Raw genomic sequence first — 26,845 nt, 5'->3', positions numbered from 1 at the left:
GGGTTGCACTAAGGAATGAAAAATATCTCAGTACAAAGTTTTAGCAGTCTTAGCTTTGAATCTGACCTAGAAAATGATGTTTTAAACAGCTATTATCCACCACTTTGGAGGTGTTTTTAAAGTCTGTGGTTTGTTAATTTGGCAAGGCTCATTCAAACTAGTTCTATCAAGGGCCCCTCAATCTTCTCCTCTCTTTCTTTATAAACTTTAGTATTGTGGTTGTGTACTTCCACAATTACTTAGGGGAAATAGGTCTGGCATTTTCTTGTTACAATTCATGGCAAAATAAGCCTTAGAACAGGATTACAACACAAAGCCCCAGGGGATTTATTTGGGGCAAGAAACAGTGACTAGGAAAGAGACTTCTAAAATCTAATGACTGGTTTTTAGGAAACAATATAGGTCAGCTTGCTTTTGCTGGAGACAAGGTACCCTCAATGTTCTTAATTCTGTAAAACTAAATTATCTAAGCTGTTGCAATTATAAATAGCCAAAACTAAGAAGTTTGAAAAAACAGATATGGTCAAACAGTACACAGCCAACTTTATCCAGTCCTATTACTAAACTTCCTTCAGAAACCACTTGATTAGAAGAAAAACATTCTGCACCCGTCAGTTTATTGGTCCTGTGGATTTTTGTCTTCCATTTTCCCACATGTATGTTTTTTCTCTGTGAAAAGTAGGCAAGGCCTTGATTCTGAATCTACCTTTCTTAATGATCCACAATCACTGTGTACCAGCAAATCCACCCATTGTTACCACAAATTTGCTCTTAACCTTCTCAGGCTACCTAGGTGCATCTGGTTTCCTCCTCCTTGGGGAAGAGATCCCATGTGTGAGTTGCATAAGCCACCTGCATAACTCCAAGCATCATTATCAATACTAGGATGAACGGCAGCTGTGATAAGCTGAGGGCCCAGTAACACTAACAGTACTCTAATCTCTCACATTCGTTTCATTTTCCCTCCTTCAGAATTTTAAAATTTCTTATGGGGTTCTCCAACTTTCTGGTAGCTAAATGGTTACTAACTAAAACAACCTGAGTTTATAACCAAAAGAAATCTGTTCATCTAAGCAAATAAGTACACTCCCTTTGTTGTCTGGTATGCAATTAGATGCACTTGAAATAAAAGGTAACTTAAATCAAACTCTGTCTCAGGGACAAGTATACACTATTTTAAAATAGGGAGTGTAAAATGTTATTTTTCAACTCATTACCAATGGAAATTTCACAGGTAATTTCTCAGTGCTGATGTTGGCTAATTATTAGCTACTATACCATGCCTCCCATTCTAAGTGACTATCTCCTGGCAGAAAGACACAGTTAGGAATGTTTTGTTTTATATGTCCTTGGAATTTTTATCAGAATTGAGGAGTCAGACTGAGCCAAAGTTAGAAGAATCCTGAAGCTAGGCAAAAAGTGACACAATTAACGGACCCATTAATTGGGGCTGCTACATGATTAACCTGAGAAAAATAGAAAGGAAAAGACTGATTTCTCTTCTAGTCACAGTTGGACGCAATGCACCAAGAGTTATCCTGTAAATTACATTTTAAATCTTCAGCATATTCTAAGCAGATAAAATAGTGGCATGATTGACCAAACTCCTTTTAAAAGTACACATATTACGATGCATCATAGTTATAAACAGATGGTATTTGGCCTCCTTCCTATTCTCAACATTTGGAATTTCTAAACTATGTGAATTAAACAATAATATTTTATAAACATACAAGGGATTTTGCTCACTGCTTTGTTAACATAGAAATTATACAATGCTGACATTTATTTAAATTTTAAAAAGTAAACAACAGTGTGCATTGAAATAAAGCAAACTAAAATCAACAGAGAGAAGTATGTTCTGTGAGCACATTACCTACCATGGCACTGGCCTTTTTAAGGGAAAACATAATGGGATGAAGTACAAATTGTAGCTTAGACAGTCTGATCCTTTGTGCTCTAAAGGCTCATTTAACACCTCTCTGTAAACAACGGATATTTATACCATAATTGGCTATTTGACCATCAGTGTTCATTTACTATGTAACCTGCTATTATGGAGTTAAAAGACGTCCCCCTTCATTGGCTCCTCAGCGTTCAGAGTAGTGAAAGTGTGCCCACAGTTTCAGTATGCCTAGACAAACTGGATTCAGTCTGACACTTGCACTCAGGATAAAAAATATTTTCAGGATACCAATATTTTGTTGGCATTATTTCCAGGAAGACAAGAAAAAAAAAGTATCAGTTCTTCAAACAATGCCACTGGCTCATATACTTTTTAATTTCCCAATTTAACCCTTTTGGAGCATTTTTTAAGGGAGACAGACACATCTGCTTGGTTTCTGTGCAAAATATGAGACACTTGATTTTCAAACAGTATTCCCAGATTTGCAAAGATGTTCTGTGATGAATAAATAATGCATCAGATATTTTAATCAGTTTTATGATTTTCGAAAGGACTAATTATCATTGTTTACTGACATTTCTTTCCAAGTGCAATTCCCTAACACTCTGGTTCAGAGTTCTCAAGGTTAGAGGCCCCCTCCTCAACCTTTAAATTGCTCCAAACTTTTCTCACATTTTATGCAAACATCAACGCCTTCTCAGAGTTTGAACCTATAGTCTGCAAGATTTTTTAAGCCCTAAGGGAAAATCCCAAATGGTACAATATTCAATGAAGGGTAAAGAAGCCTCCTCTGCTCTTGCCTAAATGTTCACATAGCTTTAATGCCCATGATGTTTGGTCAGTCATTGGTGTGAACTTCTGTTGGCTAAATTCTGTTTGTCCTTATTTAAAAATCTTTTCAGAAGATTAAAATAGCTCCGTGGACAGCAAAATGCAAACTGCTCCTGTACCCAGGCTTCCTTATACTGTCCAGACAAATATACCTAAAGAAAAATGGTCATACTTGTGGATTTTTTTGTTTTCACTAATTCACAGATTGTTTAAAGATACACTAAACGTGTCTTCCAAGTTATTCAAAATGTATCAAGATTGCATAAGTGGTCGACAAATCAAGCTAATAACTGTAAATATTCTCCTTTCCAAATACTGCCCAATCCCTTTTTCGTGACACGGAACTCCACCCCACTCCTCAAGTCCCAGGTTGGCAATTTCAAGAAGAAACTGAATTCATAATCCAAAATAAATGACAAGGTCCTGAAGGGAAGTATCCTTAATTTTTTTTTTTAAATTGCACATCAGAATCTTCCAAAACTCTGCAACGATTAAATCCTCACTGTATAGCCTTCAGTGTTGAGAAAGGTATTTTAAAATGTCAGGGTAGATTCCCTTGCTGAACCTTGAGCAGTCTGCCAACGCACCCACGGCCCCCTCCCCCCTAGTTCAGCAGAAAGCAATAGAGTGAATGTTGTAGTGCCAGAATTTGCATTGACAGAACAGCTTCATTGTATTCCCCTACAGAGGATGGAAATGGGTAAAAATGGGGATCCAAGTGAAATAAAATTACTAGTTGCGTGAAAAAAACAAAAGTAAACAGTTTCCTCCACGCAACAGGCTACACATCCTTCCGGGATACTGAAAGTGGGCTCTTAAAAACTACGACAAAGAAAAAAATTGCAAGGGCAAAACTGGAAACCTAAGCCCGCTGGGCGCGCGTCTGTATGTATCTGTGTGCTTCGTGTGCGCTCGCCAGAGTTCCGCGCAGCGAGCCCGGCCGGCTATCGCCGGCTGCCAGCAGCTGGATGGGGCGATGCCCAATCCGCCCTCCTAATTCTCTGGCCTTCAGCCGGACTCTTCCTAATGTTGGAGACTGCCGAAAGAGGGGGAGTTTTCGTCTTAAAAAAAAAAAAAAGGAAAAGGAAAAACACGTCTCCCCCTACCCAACCCCCCATGCCCGTAGTGATCAAACCAACACTTTCTAATGGGGGTACAACTTTTTTTTCGTGGTCACCACGGATGGAGGGGGAAACTTCCAGCCTTCCCCCAACCCCCACGGATCTTCAAATTCGGCCGAATTTCAGTGTCGGGGGTGGGTGCTGCGGGTACCGGGAAGCGGGGAAACCAGACAGCGGCGACTGCTGCAGCTGAAGCCGAAGCCGAAGCAGCTACAGCGCCTGCTGAGACCCGGGCTTACCGCAACTGGTCCCCAAATCCACCCTCCGTCTTTCCCGCCCCCACAACTCCATCCTTTCCTTGGCTTCCCTTGCAAGCCACCAACCTGCATGCTTCCCGCGGACACCCTGCTGTGTCACTTCTGTCTTCCCCTCCCGCAAAGACGGGCGCACCCCCTCCCCCACCCATCTCGCTCGCTCCTTCCTTCCCCCACTCCACTAGGAAAAGCGGAGCCCCCTGGAAAATGCCCAGACGCTCCTCTCCCTGTACAGAACAACAGTCACACGTCTACGTGAGCTCTTAGTTATCCCTTAGTGGCTTTCGGTAACTTTGTAGCCTGTTCCCAAAAAGGGGGGGGGGGGGGGACGGGGGAGGGGTGTATACACTTCTCAAACTCGGCCTCTGCGAGGTCAAATAGAAAAGGATTCCCTCTCTTCCTGCCATCGCGCGGGTTTTTAATCCCCAGGAAACTCGTTCATTTAAAAAAAAAGGTTTTTAAAGCTGAGCATTTAGGAGGTAAAAGATACTTGAAAGGAAGGAAGGGGCCAACCCATGGCCCCTCCTCTCCGCCCCCACTTCCCATCAGCACCTCCCTCCTGGGTGGTATGGCCAGGAGATTATTGCAGTACTTGTCACCCCAAGTATCCTGATCCTGGGAAGTAGCTGTCAAAGGACACACTAGGGACAAGGGAGAACACACTGGGGACATGGGAGACTGAAGGAGGGTGCCGGTGGGGAGGGGGGGCAGAGAGGAGCTGGGAGGAGAGGAAAAAAAGAGGTAGAAAGCCACAGACCCGGAATCCTTAATTACAGATTAAAGGCAAAGAAAACCCTACACCACATTTTCCATGTGTCAGCTGACGGACGCTACAAAAGGAAACAGAATGCTGGAAAAAAAAATAGTCCCTTCTCTTCTATTCTCTCTCAGTGTCTTTTTATAATGTGTGCAAATGTAAAATGCATTAGATAGTGACTGTGGGTAGGTGGTGCCCCGGGCCAAATTGCAGCTGCACGCTCCATCGTGTAGGAGGACAGTTTGCTGATGTACCCCGGGGTCTAGGGAACCTCTCTCTCTCAAAAAAAAAAAAAAAGGCTATTAATACTCTGCTCAAGCACATTTTGCTAAAAATTATTACTCATAAAACATTTTAAGTTTAAAATTAAGTGCTTAAACTGTAGCAATTCATTATATTCTTAAGTCAAATTCCCTTCGCCCGTCCCCCGAACCCTCCCCCCCCATTTGATTTTGAGTTTTGTATTAGTGTAGCTTCTATTTTCCTGGCCTAGTGTCAGAGCATTAGGGATCTAGTGTAAAAAGCCAAGTGGATGAGAAAGCCAGGGAACATAGCTGCAAGCGACCCCAAACTAGCACGCGTTACTGTCGATGTGGAAGCTGATGCTTCTGTAGCTGCTGCTGCTGCTGCAAAAGAAAGAATGGAGTGTTTCACAGTCCACATTACTGTTGATTCCTTCCTTTTTTTTTTTTTTTTAATATATTAACAAAAACCGATTTTCAACTTTTCTTTTCCTGGAGCCTGAGAAACATGTTTCCATTCTGTACTGGTCTGTATTCTCTTGAGAGAGCTCCCTTCATAGAAAAGAGAGGAAAAAAAAAAACCCTCACTGACCTTTGTTTTCAGTCATCATATTTGGCTGGAAGTTTTAGAGAAATCACTTTCCTTTCTGTCATTCTCTGTGAAGGAATGCTACCCTAGCAAGCCTTTGATTTATCCTTTCATGCATCCTTTGATATACTTTCATACAAATTTAAATTTAGAAATATTTAGTAATTTTGACACAATTTGTTAAGATGCTAGTTTAATTCAATGGGCATTTATTAACTGCCTACTGTGTGCTGGTCATTTAGGTTTTGGGCATACAAAAGCAAAAAACAAAATGTCCCTGCCTTCAAGGCGTTTACATTCTACCACATTATAATTACATTCTATTTCTGTCATAAACAGGATTTTAGATACCCTACTCCATTTACAATTTTGAACTTGGAAAAGACCTTAGAGGTCATAGGATCATGGGATCATACATTTAGAAATGGAAAGTCGTTAGACTTTCATTTCTTTCATTTTTGCAATCTCACTTAGGCTCAGTGAGATTAAGTGACTTGCCTAGGACCACACATGCAATTAAACATCAGAGGTGAAATTTGAATTCTTTTTTTTTTTTTGCCTCTTAAGTATAGCATTCTGTGCACAGCAACACACTTAACCTCTTGACCTCTATGTCCATGGCCAGTATTCTTAATATTACACCATGCTATCTCATTTTCAAGATGTGGAACATTTTACAGATGGGGAAACTGAGGCTTAGAGATAATTCAGTTTGTTATGTTAGTGACAAGGAATAAATAACAAGAAGTAACAACACCTGAGATTCAAACTCACTTCTTTTTGATCCCAAAGCCATCCTGCTTCTTAAGGCTTAAAAGGGGCATCCAGATCATTGGGTTGGGTTCCCGGACTTATCAACTCTCCTCTTTATAAATGACCTCTGTTTGTAAATGACATTTTTCATCCCCAACCCCCACAATAATCTTTTTTTTTTTCCTGGAGGCAATGGGGGGGGGGAGGGGGGGGGGGGGGGGGGGGGGGGGGGTAAGTGGATTAAGTGACTTGCCCAGGATCACACAGCCAGTGTCTAAGGCTGACATTGAACTCAAGTCCTCTTGCCTCCAAAGCTGGTACATTAGCCACTTTGCCACTTAGCTGCCCTCAAAAGTAACCTTTAAAAATTTTTTCAAGTTGCTTTATTGAATATTACTTCTATTAACTGATTTGCCCAATCCAAGACAGTTTGTATTCAAGTTTAATAGCTGCATATCAGTGATCATCAAAGAACACCTGATATGTTTTAGATTTGAACGGTATTTAAAAATATTGGCCCAGCAAATACTTTAACCCCATTTATTTGTTATTTCTTTATCTACCAAATGAAAACATTTGGTTCTGGAATTTTAAAAAGAGTGTGACTGAGTTTCCCAATCGTAGAGGGGAAAAGGCTTCCCTGCTTACCTATCAAAAGTCATAGATCTTTTAAAAATCCTTTATTTCTGTTATACATATCTGGAAGATTTTCTGGCTTTGAGCATCCAGCCTCTCTGTGGTTTAGCCACACCTTTTTTTTTTTTTTTGGCATTATCATTCACTAGGATAAACAAGGGCAAATTGGGAGCTTTTTCCTGATGGCTTTGCTGTGTTTGAGCAGATCATCCTGTTGCAGGGGTTGGAGCCAATTGTTCCTACATGTTTTTACCACCCACCAAAGGACAAAGCAGGATTAAGTTTTTATTAATAAATGATGTTCATGTTGGTGGTTTTAAATACCCAAATCGTTATTTGTTAAACTGCTAAAGAAAGGCAGGGGCACTAACCCCTAAACCCACCTCCAAAACAGCATTTGGCCTTGGCTTTCTTAGGAAATTGATTATTTCTTAGATGAACGTTTTGGTTCTCCTGTGAACCAAACTATACTTTCCAACTAAATTTTTTATGCTACTCTTTACCTGTCTACAGCTGCAGACAGTTTGTTCTTATTAAAAAAAGGTCTTTATATGTATTGACTTTCTATTTTCAGAGACTTTATTAAATACTCACTACTTGTTCCTCCTTTCCCTCCCCCATTGAGAATTTCGCAATAAAACCAAGCACCAAATAAATCAAAATCTGCGACTTCAAAACACCCAAAGAGAACATTAATCTACTTACTAATACCCAGACCTTCCTGTGTTGCTTTCAGTCTTTCTTAATGTAACATTTAGTAATTGCAGCTGTCTCTTTATACTTTTTTCCCTCCCTCTTACTTCAGAAACATATTGACCTTGTTTAACCTTCATTTCTTTCCCTACCCCCCCCATTGTCCACTTCACCTTTTAACCATGTTTGTCTCTTTTCCTGCTGCTGCTAGGATTATCAACAATAAATGAGTCCTTCAGAGTTTAATACTTTAAATTCTCGTCTCACTATTCTCCCCCCCACACACACAATTGCACTTATTAATGCCTTATATAGAACTTTCACATATTTTTCAGTTGTATGATTACTGCTTTATATTTTCCTTATTGATCATTATGTTATGCTAGCTTCCCAGTACTGACTCCATAATGCTGGAGCAGAGGCATTTCTTTGGCATACCCTTTGCCTTTGGAATGCCTCTCCTGGCAAGGATGAGAATTCTGGTTTGACTGGGATCCTTAAGTTAAAATTCAAAGCTAATCTGTTCAGTTAGGCTTCTACTCATAAGCAGTTCTATTTCTCACTGTTAAGTGCTCTGTGATGCTGCTTAGATGAAGGGTGTGTTGTAAGATGCAATATAGTTATATTGTACTTGATTATCAGTTTTCAAAAACAGCTGCGTGCTTTGCTATCTGTGTAAGGAAATATCAGAAGATAATATAGCATTGGTATTTATTGCTCTATAATTAAGGATGTGTCAGTGTTTTCATTAAAAAAAGACACCCTATTTTCAGAAATTCATATCTCAGGCATAAATTTCACTATGAATTACAGACTAACACTGCTTTTGAATCATTTTCTTTCTAAATTATCCCTCCCTCCTTTTCCCTTCATTGGAAAAAAAAATCAGTTCCATGTGGAACTGGGATTCCATGGGCATCCTGCAATTTCTAAGTAATCTGTGGCTCTTGTTTTGGGGTGAGAGGAATAAGGCTGAGTGATGAATCGCCAGAATAGTCAAGGTCTGATCTCCAGTTCCAGGATTCCTGTGAGAGCTTAGGCTTCTAAGGCTGGGACTTTAAATTGAGAGAACAGGACCACCATCCGAGGCCTGGGGCTTGAGGAAGTATGACTCAGCCTGAGAGCACTGTTATCTGGGTTTCCTCCATGGGAGCAGTTTTTTTGGTCCGTTCTTTTATTAATGTAGTTTTTTTTTTCCTATGGGAAGATAGAACCCCACCTTGGTGGCCTATTCCCTAGGCTTGTCAGGCAACTCACTTCCCCTTGGCCCCGATTTTGGCTGGCTGGGTCTTTGCCTTTTTTCTTCTTCTGCCTCTTTTCCACAGCTGTGACTGAGTGGTAAAAGGAGGTTCTTCTTGCCTTCTGTATTTGCCTCACACTGTCTGTAACTGATTTTTGATTAAAAAGCACCCTCTCCTTGTCTTCCAAAGAGGCGTTATCCTGTAGTGAAAAGTGATGGACTTGGAGTTCTGAAAGACTTGCTTCATCCCTACATCTCATATTTAACAGGAGCAAGTGTGGGCAAGCCGGCTTCAGTTTTCTTATGTGCAAAATGGGGCTAATACCTTCAACACTTAATGAAGATCAAATGTAAACTAGGGGAAACTCAGTTACAGCCAAATTTTCTCTCCTCTTCATGTTGCCACATAATATGAAATCATATTCCTTCAGGTCTTTCTTCTTTTGGTCTTTTAAAATGAAAAAAATTCTGGAGTGAATGAACATGTTTAAATATCTCACAAAATACAGATATGTTAATGACAAATCATTTTTCTTCTGATAGTAAGCCCAGGCAGTAATAGCATTTGATTATTTAAAGGTGGGGTGAAGCTAGGGTGGAGAATGCTGAAAAGATGGGAAGAAAAAGAAACTGGAAAGACTTGGCCCATTCCATGGCTTAGATTTTTTTTTTTGGGTGGGGGGGCAGGCATGCCCTAAGCTTTGAGCATCTGAAGGATATTTACTGTAATCTCATGCTATCTCATTCTTCTCTGTAAGAATTGGCATGCAATGCAATTTGAGAGGACATTTATTAGGAATTAGCACATGGCACTGTGCTGGTCATTGTGAGTACATCACACTGTGGGTGTCATCTAATAGAGAAGATAACTGCTTTACATATTACAATGGGAATAGAGGAGGAGGGGACTACATATTTGTGGCTGGTCGGTAGAAGGGTGAATGTCAGAAAACTACTCATTGGAAAAGGCATTTTCCTAGGACTTAAAAGGGATTCACATGGCTTCAACAGGTAGTGTTTGTGGGGTAGGGAAGTTTCGTGGTGATAATTAGTCAGCTTTGGCTGAAAACAGACGATGATAAAGTTAAGATAGGTTTGAACTAAGGCATGGAAGGCCTTGGGATCTACTTTATTCTGAAGGTGATGAGGTGCAATAAAAAGCTTATGAACTTACCTCAGACATTTGACACTTACTAGCGTGTGACCTTGGGCAAGTCACTTAACCCCAATTGCCCTGCCTTCCCCCCTCCAAAAAGCAAAAACAAAAAACTTATGAAAAGGGAAGGTGGCAACAATAGGTGTTATTCTTCCTAGGGCAGGACTTGACTGCAGGGGTGAAAAAAATATTTTTGTTCATCTTTAATTGAAATTGAGTATTTCTTTCAATTACAAATGTAGGCAATAAACATTATCCTGAAGGGGTCTATAGGCTTCACCAGATTGCCAAAGGATCCATCTCTCACACTCACATAACCCATTAAGAAACCTTGCCCTAGGGCTTTTTTGTGCATTAGAAGGTACACTGCTAACAATTTTATCCTGGGCACTCCAGAATCTTAGTGTGTTATCAGTCTTCTCATCTGTAAAATGGAAATAATACCATATTTTTAACTGTTTAAGATTTTTCTTATAAAGATGTTAGTTTAAATTATGACATTAAATGATTACATTTACTTTATATCACATTTAAATAAATTATAGATTTTTGGGTGTGCTGGCCAGGGGACTAAGGGCAATTAACCTTCTCTTTATTTCATAGGTTGCCATGGCCAAAAAACATTTTGTCACTAGCTGGGTATTCTACTTAATCATGAAAACAGATTTACTGGGACCATACTAGAAGTCTTCCCACATGGCAGAACCTGCCTTTTTTACACTCTTCTAGCACAATCTTTAAAACTCAAGTTCACTCTATGTTATGATTGCAGCAAAGGTTATCAAGGAATTATGTTACATGAAGAGAAGATGAACTGGTCACATGGCAAGAACAGAGGTCAACAGGGAGACAGCCAGATAGGTGGCACCATTGTGATGTTGAGAGGAAACAAAGAAAACCTGTAGCCCATTGGATGGACTCCATGAGTTAGGCAGGTCTTTTGGATGGGTTGCAGTCTGCACAAACTCTTCAATCACTGAAACCACAGATCCATTTGAGTACTATTGAGAGTGCCAGAGGAGCAGGGAAATGATATAATCTGGTCACTTATTTGCTCTTCACCTCAAAACAAATTTCACAATACCTTTTTTTTTTTTTTGCTCTATGTATACCAAAAATGTTTATAGCCACAATTTGAGGGTGCTGCCATCTACAGCTAACCAAATTTGCAATCTTGGTGTCAACCTTAATTCCTCATTCACACTCACTCCACATATCCAGTCTGTTGCCAAGTCCTGTTACTTCTTCCTTCACAACATCCATTGTATAAATTCCCTCATCTTCATTCATGCTGCCACTATCCTGCTGAAGGTCCTGATCACCTTATACTGAGACTATTACGATAGGCCCACTGATTGGTCTCCTGGGCTCACCTCTCCTCACTCTAGTCTGTCTTTAATTCAGCTGCCAAAGTTATCTTTTAAAGTGCAGGTCTAATCATGTCACCACTGTACTCAGTAAATTCTACTGGCTTCCTATTACTTGCAGGCACAAAAATTAAATCTTCTTTTTCTTTTAAAGCCCTCACAACCAGGGGCCTTTTCTGTTTCCTTCCAGAGTTCGTGATCAGCAACACCAGCTTTGCTTCTGGTTCTCTCACGCAACTTTGTCTGTGACCATCCCTTCCCTGTAATGCTCTTCCTTCTCTCAACTCTTACCTGCAGGATGCCCTTCCTATTCTCCCCAACTCTTAGTGCACACCCTTTGATATCACCTCCCCCTTACACTGTATATATCCCATATATGAATCATTGTTTGCCTGTTGTCTCTTCCATCAGAATGTTAGCTCCACGAAGGCAGGGACCATATTTTTGCGTTTCTTCGTAACTTCCACACCTTACCATAATAACCACTTAACAGATGCTTGTTGCTTGACATCAAAGAACTGGAAACAAAGTGGTTGACTCCCATTAACAGGTGAATAGATAAACAAATTATTCTAGGTCAATATGATGGAATATTACTGTGTTGTAAGAAATATTGAATATGATAAATACAGGGGTGCATGTAAAGACATATGAATTGATACAAAATTAAGTATGCAGAGTTAGGAAAACAGTATACACAATGACTATAAGAATATAAATGGAAACAACATAAAATGAATGTTGCCAAATCTGTAAGGAACAGGCTTACCCTTCCACTCTTTTGCAAAGGTAGGTGTGTGTGTGTGTGTGTGTGTATATCTATAGGTATGGCTCATTACAATGTTGTTAATTTCAACATACTGGTAAGTTTTGCTGATCTCTTTCTCATTTTTTTATTTTCTTTTTAAAACGTCTGTTATGAGGGTTAAAGGGAAAAGAATAATTTTAGGTTATGTAGAAACAGAAAAAAAGGTGTTAATACACTTTAAAAAAAGAATAATGTCCTTTCCCATAATGTTTCCTTTATTAGATCTATGATTCTCTTGGTGTGAGTACTCCCTCATTGGCTACAGAATGCAATTCCTCTTCTTCACCTTGGTAGCTAGTCTTCATGCATTAATATGGCTAAAAATGTTCTCTGCATCGACTTAGATTGTTCCTCAGACAGTAGACAAACCATTCACTGCTGGACCCATAATGGGAAACATTTTCAGCTTTATAAGACTTTTGTAAGACTTGCTGGCATAGCCTTTGAAAACCCAGGGTCAACTTCATACCATGATGAGTTAATGGAATTAGATTTTAGTGAAGGGTGGTCCTTTGACTTCTGTTTTTTAAAAAGCCTAAATCAATAGGATTTTAGTATTCAAAATTACGAGCACAAAGAGATTCTAATATTAAACAATTCATAATTGTCCATTCATTGCCTTGAAAAAGCAATTAGGGAGTATCTTGACAATAATCAATGGCATAGGATTCATAAAATATATTGACATTAAAAGATGTTCTGGCTACCGTATTGAAAATATATCATATCACTCATGAGTGATATCTTGAGATTTAAATGAAAATATCTTTTGTAGCTCATAAATATTTCTGAGTAACAGATGCTTTTTCAAAAACAGATTTTACTTTTTAAAATACAAAATATAAATAACACCTTCAATAAAATGAAATCTGCTTCCAGATGCAATTCAAGGTACTGTAATTTATCTCTGCAATTCCTTATAGTTATAATTCTGACTACCTTATAGATTTGACCTTTATTATATACCAGGATGGCAGTTGGAACACTCCTGTTGTCTTTTACAATATCTGAAGGACATGAGGTCACACCTAGGATGCCTTGTTTTAAAGATATTATTTTTTCCTGTTAGAGTTGGATAAGAGTGAATATTTAGGACCAGGTATTACATTCATGTTTTGACTAGTGTTTATCTGATCAACATGAAATAAATTTATAATTAAGAACCTAGCATGATTTTGATTACTCTAGTAATATACAGCCAGATATATTAATTGCTTATTAGAGAAGCTAAGGGCAGGTTCCTAAGGTATTACTGCTTGTTTCATGATTACACTATTGCTCTCTCTCCTCCTCTTTCTCTCTCTTCTCTACCCCCTCCCTTTTCCTCCTCTCTTTCCTTTTCTTCTTTTCTCCCCCACTCTCTCTTCAGTGGATACTCACAGGGCTGAGACCATTGCTAACTGGCACAGAAACGATTTGCTCTGTCTCCAACCTGGAATTATCTGTCCCTCCTTCAGCATCCTGGTTCCCCACCCCCCACCCCCCCAACACACACACACATCCCATCCTACCCTGGACACCTTAGTGCAGACACCTGATTGGCTTTAGCCCTACTGCTATTATGTAGTTCAGAACTCACAAGTTCAAACACCAGTATGTGCCACTATTCCTAGAATTATTGCTTGTTTTTCAGATGTGTAAGCAATGGGACTTTTATAAACACTTTGAAATTAAAAAACACATTTTACTGTTTACTCTTAAAATAATGAGCCCCTCCCTCCCTCCCCCCAAATAAAGTTGGGAAGTCCCAGAATCTCACAATTTCAGAATTGGAAGGGACCTCAGAAGTCAGCTAGTCCAGTCCTTATCTAGGAAAGAATTTCTTCTACAAAATACCAGATAAGGGGCCAGGCAGCCTTTGCTTAGATTTCCCAAGTGATAAGACTATCAGGGATGAGCACCTGTCAAAGATCTTCCAGAGAGGATTCCTGCAACACAAAGAAAGGGTACTGGAGAAGGACTTTGAAGTCCTTCCAGTTCTAAGATTATTTGACTTCAGGACCTCTGTTTTCAACATACACATGCAACACAAGGAATAACAGAGGAGTGTTGCTCTATTGGGTAAAATAGATAGGAATGGGACTTTAAAAGTTGTGGGCTCAAGTACCAATCAATTGCCTGACATTTGTTGACTTCTATAAAACATCAGGGTAACTCTATTTAACAGACAACATTAAACAAGTCTAGCTTTATAATAGGTCACCTTATATACTAGGTATGTAAAAAATATATATATATATATATATATATATATATATATACACATTCATTCATATGTATATATACATAATACAAACACATACCTCCAAAGTTTGGACATTGATATCTTCAAATGTATATATTTTTATAGCTCACAGAATATGCAGACTCAAATAAATGCACAATGTTCTACTGCTTATGTACATCAATACCTAGATTTAACAGCCTGAGTTTAAGAGGAAGTGACAGTTTTAGCTCTTAATGTAGGTTTTTGTCCCAAGGGAATTCCGGGTACAGTTAAATTCAAAGTTTGATTCAGGCTTTATGGGTACATATGTAGAGAAATATACAGGTTACTCCAAAATTATGTACTCTGATAGTAGGAAAACATTTAAATATTTATGTTGAACCATTTGAATCGTATTTTTCCCCCATCAACTAGAGAAAAACATCTATGGAAATCTGTCTTTTCCACAGTGTAATCTGAGTCCACTCACTTCTTGCTGATATAATGCAATAGATCAAGCACAGCTTCTTATTTGTTAGATCAGAGTTTTAAATTAAAATTTTGAGGAAGAAGCAGCTGACATCAAAAGACACTGGACTTTATTGATGCAGATCAACTCAAATTCAAAGGAGAGAACTCATTTGGTAATAAGCACCAGTTTAAAAAATAAAAGCCTCTAGGCAATATTAGTGTCTTGAAGGGACTTTAGAGATCTTCTAATCCAATCCTTACAGATGGGGAAACTGAGGCTCAGATAAGTGAAGTGCTTTGCTCAGATTCCATAACTAGTGATGGTAGAACCCAGCTCCTCAGAATCCTAGTATGATGATTTTAACCCCTCAAAGGTAAAGGCTATCTATATTGGGGGTGGGGGCAGAAAAAGAGGGAGAGAATGCACAATTCTTGCTGTAGAATGGAGTTTACTTCAGAGTTTCTATTTCCTCATACTCTCTGGATGTGAACTCCTTGACCCAATCATTGGACTCTCTGGAACCCTTGCTGCCTTTAACTTAAAAGTCTTTTCCTATTCCCTGAAACCTTACCTGTATTACCAGACTTGAATGATGATTGATACTTGCCAAATTATTCTTACTTACTCCATCCATTGCCTGTTCTAACCTCTGCTTTCTCAAACTGCAAGAACCCTGAGTCACCATGTCCTGGATTTGCTTGGCAAATCTCCTTTCCTTCTCCCTATATACCTTGGTATAATAAAGGAGGAGAATATCTATTCCAAAAGCCAGAAAAACTGCAACTCACCTGTCAATAAACAGAAGATGGTTAATCAACAGACTTTACCTTAATGACTACAAATGTTTACCTCCTGCTTCTTTCCAGAATGCAAAGAAAATCTTGGGACTGTCATAATATTTTATAAACATTTGCAAGACAGACTCTTGTTCATCAGATAAAGAAACAATTGTATTCATTGACTCTGACACAAAGAAGTGTACAGTGATAAACATACAGATAGATGTACAATCTTATACATGAATGAGATATGCTAATTAAAAATTGCAGTGGGCACTTTATTAAAAATTTATTCTACAATCTGAATCTTCAAAACATCTTTACATCAACAAATATAGCAGATTGACTGTTGGAATCATGAGCGATTTATCTTGGAAAGATTGTATCTTTATCAGCATATATAGATTTTTATGAACATTTACATTAAAATTATGAGTTTTATTAGAAAATATTTAACTGTTATCTGTTCTTGGTCCATGAAAAAAATAAAAGTGGCTCAGCTTTCATTTTATTGGATAGATGGCACCACATAGCATATTTCCCATGCTAGTTTGAATTACAGCTGTTTATCTTGCAGCTTTCTTTAAGATTAATTAAATGCAAATGTAACTCTGTGAATCATGGGAATACCTGCCAGACCCCTTATTAATACCTTCACTTAAAAACCCCTGTGCCAGAGAGTCATTAATTTGCTAAAAGAAAAGTGCTAAAGCAGCCCTTTGCCCACAAACAAGTCATAGATGGCTGCCCAATTAGTCCAGTAGCACTCTGATTCTTCTTTCAGGCCCTGTGGCCCTTTGAGGACACAATAAGGCTCCAATGATAACCTGGCAACCTAGGTAGAAACCCAGCCAAGTGCAAGCTTTGAAGCTGCAGTTTGGCTGCCATCATGTCGGCAAAAAGAAAGAATTCAGGCACCATGTCATCCAGTACAAAGGATAAAAACAGATTCAACCGGAAATTCAATGTGGCACCACATATGGGATACATGAGTGCGGTTATACAACAGGCCACATATTTTTTTTTGAACAGTCTCCTGCATGTGATGCCGAGGACATGTGTAACCATCATAACGTCTCTAGGAATCTGTATTTAATTTGAGTTGGGGTGGTGGCAGGGATTGGAGATCTGAAGCCGCCACAGGTTTGTGGCAGATGGCTCTGTGTCAGCTATGACAAGCAGCCAGGCTCGGCTTCCTCTGCAGATTTTCTTTTCTCTCTGATCAGGTAAATATGGGCACACTCTGGAAAGTTCTACAGATTCTGCCTTAGGCTGCAAGTTTGTGACTTAGCCCCATCTGTCACAAATCTTCTCTAGGTTCTGTTGTAAGCAGAGACCTGAATTTACCACGGAGTGCTGCCCAAGAAAATCGAGCCATTTCGCCCTAAAAAAAAAAAGAAGAAAAAAAGAAGAAAGAAAAGAAAAAAAAGGAAAATGAAGGATCATTAACTACTACTGAAAGACAAAAAGACTGTTGAAAAATTATGCTGCAAATTTTAGGTTTGATTTGCATGAACTACATTTTTAAAATCTCCAAAATTAACAGTGCCTGACTTCCAATTAGCTCAGAAAATCCCAGTCTCTGGTTCAAAGTCTAACTAACTATATTCACAACCTTAGGTAAAAGCTACTCTTGCGAATGGGTAAATTTTGCTGCATACTTATTTCCTGGCCTACGTTAGGGATGACGGCTATTAGAAGGTTATCATCCAACTTTTAATTTTTACAAGCACAGTATCTATTCTATTTCTTTAAATAAAAAAAAAAACAACTAATGTGGATTTTACTTTGAACTGGGAGCAGGCACAAGTTAAATGCCAAAGCATTTATAAAGCATTTCATGCTTATAAATTGTATAAAAGAAATATATTGTTTCAGGATAACTTCCTTTGAAAATATTCCATGTAGACAGGTTGCTTTCATTTTTTTTTCTGACATATGAAGTGGATGGGGTGAAGAATCTTACCCCAAAATAGATGATACATGAATGGTGGAGGAAGGAAAGTCAAGAATGTTCTAGGCTTAGCCTCTTTACCCTCAAAGAGTACATTTATTGTGTTAAAGTTTTTCCTCTTTTTTTTACTTAAAAAAAAAAGAAATTAAGACTTTGTTTTAATTTGTCCTTGTACAGTTGTGAGTTTTTAGTAGGTCTTAAAGTGTCACGGGCTTTTAACTTTCCCTTTTTATTAAAAGTAGTGAATTTGGAGGACTCCTGAGAATAACAGGACACACACCATTCACCTCTAAACTGTCAGCTCAAATTCAATTCAAACCTGCAGTGACCAAGCTGTTCAAGGAACTTCACTGTTTGGTTAAAAAAAAAAAGCTTAACCAAAGTCCAGTTAGAAACACTGTGACGTAATTAAAAGACAAATGACTTATCTTGGAAGTCATTCCAACTTGGAGCTAGGATGTAAATCCAAGTTGGACAGCAGACTTATGCAAGAGTGTAAGAATTCATTTCCCCAAAACTGTAGCAAGCTAGATGCTATCGTATTTTTTTCCCCTATGAAGCTTTGTAAGATGTTTTGTTGAACTCTTAAGAATTAGAAAGGAAGAACTGGGCCAAAGATGAATAAAGGCTGCCATATTGTAAATTATAAGGAAAACTATATACTAGAATTCAGGAATAAAGCTAAGGTATTTGTATTCATATCTAGAATACCCACTTGGTGGAGAAATAAAGTGGGGTATTTCTACAGTATGAAAAGACTCATAGTATTCAGAGTTAACACATGTCTGCTTTTGACATTCTATGATTCTAGGAAAAAATATATAACTTATTTGTCCTTTTTTTCTCCCTTAAGTATAACCTTCGTACCATGGGGCAGTGGGGACAATACATTTTTCAAAAACATTCTAAGATTCACCAATTTTAGGTTTTCTACAATATTACTGTTAACACTATTATGTGTTTTCTATCAATAAATTCATCTTTTCAGATGAAACCTGATAGTCGTTTTGCTGGTTATTAGAGGAGATGGACAACAGTTAGGATGAGGTAAGTCAATCAACTTGTCTCCATTTTATTCCAGTAATGTCTTTGATGCTTACTTTTAGAAGCCTGTGTTTAAATTAAGTTTGGGTTACAAGTGACATTTGTGGTGTTGATATAGTGAATCCTAGTCTGTATAAATGACAAGGATGTAGTCAAACATAATTCCTAGTAATCTGCTGAAGAAAAGACATATCCTAAAACAAGAAGGTTGCAGTCAAAGTGACAATGGGTAATTTTACACACAAACTTGAAGAGAAATTGGATAAGTTTGAAACATTGATTTCTCTTGGTGATAAATTTGCTTAAAGATGTTAGAACATTTCATCCGCACGTGCGCTGTGTGTGTGTGTGTTAAAAATGTCAATATCTACAGTCATTATAGGTGGTAGGTAATGAATACAATGGTGTATTGTAGATTCCCATGTTCCTAAGAGCTACCTTATTTTCACCTACTTTCTTCCCATTAAAATGATTATGTACAATGTATTTACTTATATCAAAACAACTTTAATTTATTTTGAAATTAAAATGTTACTTCATGTATAACAAATAAAACGTTTTGTTGACTTGTTACAGCTAGCAATAAGTGTGGTTTAGAAGGCAGAAAGCTGGCCTCTGACTCAGGAAGACCTGGGGTGAAGTTGGGCCTTTATGACATATTGGCTGGGTACCTGGGCAAGTCACTTACTCTGTCAATGCTCCAAAGGACTCTCTAGGACTGTAAGTTAGAGGAAATATGCTGACCTGCATTGGCAGAAGGAGCGTCCTCATCAGGAGTGTTCTATGCCAATGAAACCAGAGGTACCAGAAAAAAAGGAAGAAGAATTCTAGCCCATCTGATCCTAAATTCTCATCCATATGAAAAATCTTAACCTACAATATGGATGGTGTACAATAGAAAGTTGAGGTAATCATAAAAATAAAACTTTTAGCCAAAGTCTAAGTTATAAAAGTAAAAAAAGATGAAATTAGAGCTTTTAGCTGTCTTTTGATCTTTTCACATTATAACAGATACTATAAATGCTGAATGTCAACAGTTTAAATAATGGCATATATAATTTTTTTTAAAGGATAAGAAAATGGATTCTTTTACACAGTGAACCAAGAACCTTTCTCTTTAACTATTTCCACAATAAAAATGGCTAAAAAAAATTTTTTTTGGTAGTTGGGAAAGGGTCAACTCTCTAGTAGTTGCCTAAAGTAAAACTACTGTGTAAATGTACCCATTAACAAAACATGTTTTAAAAATATTATTGACAAATATGTTAACAATGAAATACACAGAGTGCTTTTTTTTCTTTTTATAAGTTTAAGTCTGTTACAGCAAAGCTAATAAATCAAAAGATGCAAGCAGTAATAACTCCTGTGTTGGATGTTGAATTTTTTTCTATGTCTTATTACAGAAAAAAAATTTTTTTCTATTGAGAAGCTATCAGTTATTTCAAGTGCCTAGCATGATTTAGATTTTAAAATCTTCATTGTTTTTCACTTGAAATCAGAAGCCACATACATATAAAAGGAGTAGGATGAATTAGTACATATGTAAAACTATATTACTAATAACTAGGGAGGAGGTTGATGTGAATAGAGAGAGACATAGATAGGTATAGAGAGAATGTGATATATCCACTGGCAAGCCATCTGAAAAATATACTAGAAAGATGAACAAAAACACTACTGGAAAATCATCTGCATGAATGACAACTTTATAAAATTTTTAAAAAATGAGATGACCTTTAAAAATATATTCTGTAAAAAACATATAGAAAAGTATATGTATGTATTATGACCAAGAAATCACACGAAATGACAATGAGATATTTTCTAAGATATTGTTACTATTCTATTGATAGCATTTTAATGTAATAACAATAGATCAGTACAGTGAGGCTCTTTCAGAGCTTTTCAGGGGATATTTGGAAAACAATTCTAGAACATTCTAGCTTTGTCATGGTACCATTGGAATAGCAGCACTAAAACTTTTCAACTGGAAATGTTTTCTCCTATTGCTAAAAGGCAACATGTTGGAGTCACTTCTTAAATGGTTTAACACTTCCACAGGCAGAATAACAGGGTTAATAAGGCCTAACCTGAAACAATGCAATAATTTGCTCTATTTTGATGGTGGCATTTTCATTTAAAAATAACTCACCAATAAACTACTTGAAGGAAAGGAATCATCTGCTTCTGGATATATCCAGTATACATTGATGTATCATATTTGGGAAAACACATCCATTGGGGAAAAAGGGAAAAGAACAAGCACTTATTGATCACCGACTAGATACCAGGCACTGTACTATGGGCTATATAAATATTGCCTAATTTGATCTCATTTGAATTGATAGTCATTCTATCATTTACTTCATTTTCATAAAGTACATATTTGGTAGTATAATATCACTGAGTTTATTTGTATTAATGTAATAATACAAACAAAACTATTCCTGAACTTGAAGAATTAGGAAATGTCAAGGTAAACCTTCAAGGTCTGTTTTCTCTTTGAAGCCTCCTTGTATAACTATATAATAGTATTGACTCAAGAAGTAATGCTGAGCACTGGAATTGTTCAGTCAGCATTTTAAACTATTATGAGCTACCTTCTGAACCATTGCCAAGTTAATAGACAATGAAAGATAATGAGCTTGAAATTGGGTGTTAAATTGCATTTTTGGTTCTCTCCTTTTTTCTTGAAGTTTAACTGTTTCCTGCAGAAACAAAGTCTTGTTTTGATATGTAACTATGTAAATATGTATTTTTAGACCAGGAAAAGGAAAAGTGAGGAAAAGCCAAACAACTGTATTCCATGTGTCATGGTTATATATTAACACATGGAAATTAAAATATGATAGATTATAAAACTGTAGATTGTAAACTACACTGAATTTATGTAAAATCAAGACATCACATTGGAAGAATTTTTTAAAAAGTATTACTCATGGCCTAGCACGACCATCAGACACATAAACCAGATTTATTTGAGATCAATGGCTCAGAATTTTAGCAGGGTAACTGTGTTGCCATGTCAAAAATTTTCAATTTTTGATGCAAGAATAAGGAATTAGACAATGAACACGAAGGCCTGATACCTAAAATTGTATTTCCTTTTTTGTTTAGGTTGACATATTTAAACTAGAATATGTAGTTTAAAAAATTTTTGTTGTTGTTAAAATGTATAGTTGGTATTACATTTTTTACAACCATCTTTCAAATAGTTCAGAAAGGAGGCAACGGCACTCTCTAATGTCATTCACCTGAATTTTTGAGTACTGGAGATTTCATTATGATAGGAAGAAAGGCTTATCCTCATTAGTATAATTGTAGATTCTTTCTTTTACTTCCTTTTAAACTAATGAGTTGCATTAATCCAGGTTCATTTTTATAAGCCTCCTGGGTCCAAATGTAAAGGACAGTCATCTTAGAAAACAATAAATTTTTTAAAAAGCATGTAGCGTGCATTAAGTGCACGTATTTCATAAGACCTAGGTTAATACAACTGGCATCCAGTTTAATTAATCCTTGTTAGTGTAACAACTAATATCCCTCCCTAGCATGTTTCCTTTAAACATTAGTATGTTAATTGTTTTTTTTTTAAGATTTTTCTTTGTACTTCAATATGGCATTATACCACGTAAATCTATTCGCAACAACTACCTTATAAAGATGTTTTCTTATAATATCTGGTCTCTTGCAGAAATTCTGAAGTCTTTTAAAAAGCTGTTCAGGTGTAGAATACAGATATTCAGCTGCAGGAAAAACAGATACATTTTTAATGAAACAAAAACCTCAAAGCACACACTCGATATTAGTCACTTTACTAATTAAAAATGCATATTGCTCTGTGCCGCCTCATGTTTTACATTATTTAAGCATGATTTTATAAGGTTACCTCAGCTCACAAGGATGTTTAATGCTAAATAAGACTGTGTAGTTGTGCTGTTTAGACATCTCCTTTGGGTGATTAAAATACATTATTCTAATGTAACACAATGCATATGTGATACATTTAGTGATGAGATTTTCAAAGAACTGGTAGTAGAGCTGTATGTACCCTGTACAACAGTTGCATGTTATTAACCATTAAACTGTTTAAATAATTTGGAGTGATTTCCAGTTCTCCATTTTTCTCTATGTCTATCATTTTCTAAAAATCTGTAAGCTATTGCAACAGCACTGACCTGCTTATAAAAATCCATCATTATGGGATGTGTATGCTAACAATGAAGAATGCTATTTGAAAACTTGCTTTTTTGTTATCTTGAAAGAACAGATGGTAAATATAAGCTTACTCTAATGTATTAAAACACATAAAATTTTCCTTAACACTAACATGTTGACTTGCCAAATAAACAATTGCTCTTGCCTAAGTTTATTTTCAAACTTTATAATTTAGCATGAATCATGTATTAAATCTCAACAAAGAAATTACATTAAAAATAGCTACCTGGAAATATTTCCGGATAAACCAAATCTTTGGGACACAGTGGGTAACAACCACAATACACAGCTTCTAACCTAAAGACATTTTTTAAAAAGGGAGTGGGGAAAGGGTTGAGGGTGGGTGAGAACAGAAAACAAGACATTAATAACTTAAGTCAGAAACTTGTTTTGTCCATCGATGTTAACTGTATAAACTAAGAGTTAGCTGGGACAAGGAAAAATGGTCAGCAGTCAAATACTTCTAAATGCCAAAGTTGCTCTTTTAAAAGATTTTATTGATTATATATGAATTTCATAGAACAGAACCAACAGCATATGTTTTGTTCACTGAATAAATCAAAGCGCAGCTCTGCATTTTTTTGTTTTTTAAATACTGTTTAACACATTTTATAATCAGCAGATAAACACATGTAACAACATGGTAAAGTATGGACAGCTTTTCTTAATAATGCTACAAAAGCCTAGAATGTTCATTTTTCAAATATGTTTAAATACAATAGCAACAACCTCACATGTAACTGTACTCCCCCCCCAAACTGTTAACATTTAATAGCTACTCTAAAAGCATCAGAAAGGGTTTATAACTCTGTTAGGATGGGACATTTTCATTTTAACTTAATGTTTCACATTATTATGCAGAATGTAAAACTTTGCCTTTTCATAATCACTAGTCAAGATTCCTTTGGCAAAACACCTATTGGTTCATAGACACAGTGCTTTCATTAGTAACAACCAAGATTCTCATAATACCAGAAGAGAAAACTTTTATTATTGTACAAATAAGTCAGAAAGTTTCACTGTGTGATGGGAACTTCCCAAGGACAACGAATGGGGAAGTGACTGTCACGTAACCTTTTTCTGGCTGAAAGGGTTAAACAGAAAAGAAAGTATTTTACTTTGGTGGATTTTTCCCCTTCTGCATAATGGCTATTGATCTGACATATAATAAACTTTAAAGATACCACTGTAATTTCTGTTGGCTAGAAATTACGCAGTGAAATTCAAAACACTTCTTAAATATGTTTATTTTATGAGAGACTCTGAATTGCATCCAAAACGCTGACCAAAGGAGGAATTTTATTTTGAACTACAGATTTTTTTTTTCAACTCAGGAATAATTTGAGGTCAAGTCAATGTTTACCTTGTTTATTTACAGTGACAAAACAAATGCAATTTAAACTGTTTTTAAGTATGTGATGTTTTCCCTATTTCATTAAATTAACTCAAATTAGTTGAAAAGAATTGCATTTATGTTTTTGCTGCAAAGTTTTGAAAAATAGGCAGTTTTAAAATTTGTTCTATAGGAGTGACAAATAGTTCAAATAGGAGTGACAGAATGACAGAGTTAACAGGAGCTAGTAACTAATTGCTAGTTTGCAGTAGAAACTAATGTTGAGTACTTTCTATATATTAGTTGTAAGCACACAGGAATTCCTGTTGCAATCATAATACGAACAGCATTGTGATTGTACTTTCAAACATTAACGATCATATTGAATACCAAATTCTGCAATATTTTTTATTAGCAAAAACACAATAGCATTCACTTTATCTGAAAAGCATTTAGCTTTTAAACAGTATGCCAGTTCTGAAGGCAAATGGATATGAATATTTTCTTCTAATTACACAAAAGCAAAAAAGTTAGGTCACAGGCATTTCAGTGAGAACATAAGCTATCTGCTCTTAAGTAATAGCTCTGAACAGAAGTATTTGGTTTCCCAAAAGAAAATTCCAGGCCAAGGTTGCATTTTTAGTTAGTAAATGAGTATGTATATCATCCCTTTCCCAAAAAGCTCCACAAATTAAAATTCCATCATAAAAGACTGAAATGTTAGCACTTTGTTGTTGGGGGAAATCCCCAAATCTCAGATTGATAATCTTTTTGGGTGAATTACCTTACTGGTAATTTTATTTGTAATATATGCAGCAAAACAATACAAAAAAATTTCTGTACCATCCAATTATAAAATTACACTCTCTTTTATCTAGATCCATGACTTAAAGCTTAAACTCTATTTAAATAAACATTTTGGTTTTGCAGTGACTTTGTGGCAAATTAAATAGTGTGTTATCTTAAGTTTTGTACATTTCTGGCATTTTGAAGAAAAGTATCATATCATGACAGTAATACAAGTATTCATCATTTCAATTCATGTGTGCTACCAGTTAAATAATAAATAGGGTTCCAATTGATCTATTGTAAAAATGGCTAGTAAATGACCTTTTTATTCCAATTAACAAATCATCTGCTAAATCTATGAATCTTAATATTCAGATCTATTCACTTCAATTCATACAATTTATCTGCAAATAGTTGTTGGGCTTTTGATTCTAAATATAATTAGCTGATAATTTTGCTTGGCTGAATTACTTTTCTGTAGGGCCTGCTAAGGCTCTCAGTCGCATTATCTAGCAATAATGAATCTGATAGGTGAAATTTTTTACTGTAATGAGGATGAGACACAGTTGTGACACCTGAGTCTAGTAATAACAGAAGACTGCTAATTATCGACAGCACTTTTTTGTGTGATGCACGGAGAAAAAAATCCCTCATTATTAAAAAATAAAAAGTTACAATTATAAGTGACACCGGAGGAGAGTAAATAAAATGGAGTGATTAAAACATTGCTGCTTTAAGGGTGTTTTTAATTAAGTGGAAATGCTAATGTTGTCATACTTAGCAGATGGGATTAAAATTAGTTATTGTAAGTAACTCATATTTTATGTTATGGTTTCCACAGCATGTCTACAAGATCTAAGAAAGTGATACATTCCATAAGACATTTTAAAAATGAAATTCTCATACTCTTTACAACTCATAATAATGAACATCATGAATAAACTATTGAAAAAAACTCCTGCCAAGGATTTTACCATAGTGACTTAACTAACATGGAATGTAACCATAATGTACTGGACTGTTACAATCACGCTGCGGGGACGTACATACGCCTTTAGCTTTGCTGATTGTTGCATTCTGCATTTCATTCACACTCAACAAAAACAAAAGTTTTGTGCTTGGGCATCCATCCAACATCAAATGTGGTGTCAAGAAGGTAAGGCTTGGGTACAAGCAAAGATGATGACCACCCACCAAGGTGATGTTCAAAACGAAAGCATAGGATGCATCATGTAACTGCAGATAAAATCTAATTGCACACTTTCTCCTACTTTATTTGTGTAAAATTTTCCATCTGCTACATCTAAAGATGTCTAAACTGTTAGTATCAAACCTGCATTCAGCTGCCAGCTGTGCACATTAAGGATTGAAAAACACTAAGCAAATGAAGCAGTATAAAACCGAGTGGTACTGGTCCATCTGCCCAGTATGAGTGGGACCCCAGTACCTGGTCCTTTCCTTGGGCTGCCTCATCTTCAAATGAGGGTAAAGAGTCATCCGAATATTCCTGAGAGTCTTAGAAAGGAACACACCGTTTATGTGCAATTGCCATCATGACTTCTGGGTATTAAAATATGCCCTTTTATAACATTATTCACCTCTTTTTTTTTTGGAGGTTCATTAAATAAGTTCCAATGAATTCAACTTAAAATCTGTCATTAATAGTTCTGTTGAAAGATTTCGAAATGATTCTTGGT

At 36.6% G+C, this 26,845-nt stretch overlaps 1 protein-coding gene across 10 annotated transcripts in view; it reads right to left on the bottom strand.

Annotated features, from left to right (window-relative positions):
* Positions 1–16,067: 16,067 nt before the first annotated feature.
* The window catches only part of GTDC1 (glycosyltransferase like domain containing 1), a 476,083-nt gene continuing 465,305 nt past the window's right edge, over positions 16,068–26,845 (bottom strand). For all 10 annotated transcript variants that reach the window (XM_069066750.1, XM_069066753.1, XM_069066759.1 and 7 more), the window contains 3 exons: positions 23,253–23,323; positions 22,463–22,554; positions 16,068–17,194 (listed from right to left, as the gene is read on the bottom strand). In XM_069066750.1, the coding sequence (XP_068922851.1) occupies positions 17,111–17,194; positions 22,463–22,554; positions 23,253–23,323 (247 nt within the window). In that variant the 3' untranslated portion in view covers positions 16,068–17,110. The remainder of the gene's footprint in view (positions 17,195–22,462; positions 22,555–23,252; positions 23,324–26,845) is intronic.

Source organism: Petaurus breviceps, unplaced genomic scaffold (assembly GCF_028583685.1).
Source record: "Petaurus breviceps papuanus isolate PSGF00001 unplaced genomic scaffold, PetGlider_PUasm1.0 90723, whole genome shotgun sequence".
NCBI classification, from domain to species: Eukaryota; Metazoa; Chordata; class Mammalia; order Diprotodontia; family Petauridae; genus Petaurus; species Petaurus breviceps.
This window is presented reverse-complemented; position numbering and strand designations above follow the sequence as displayed.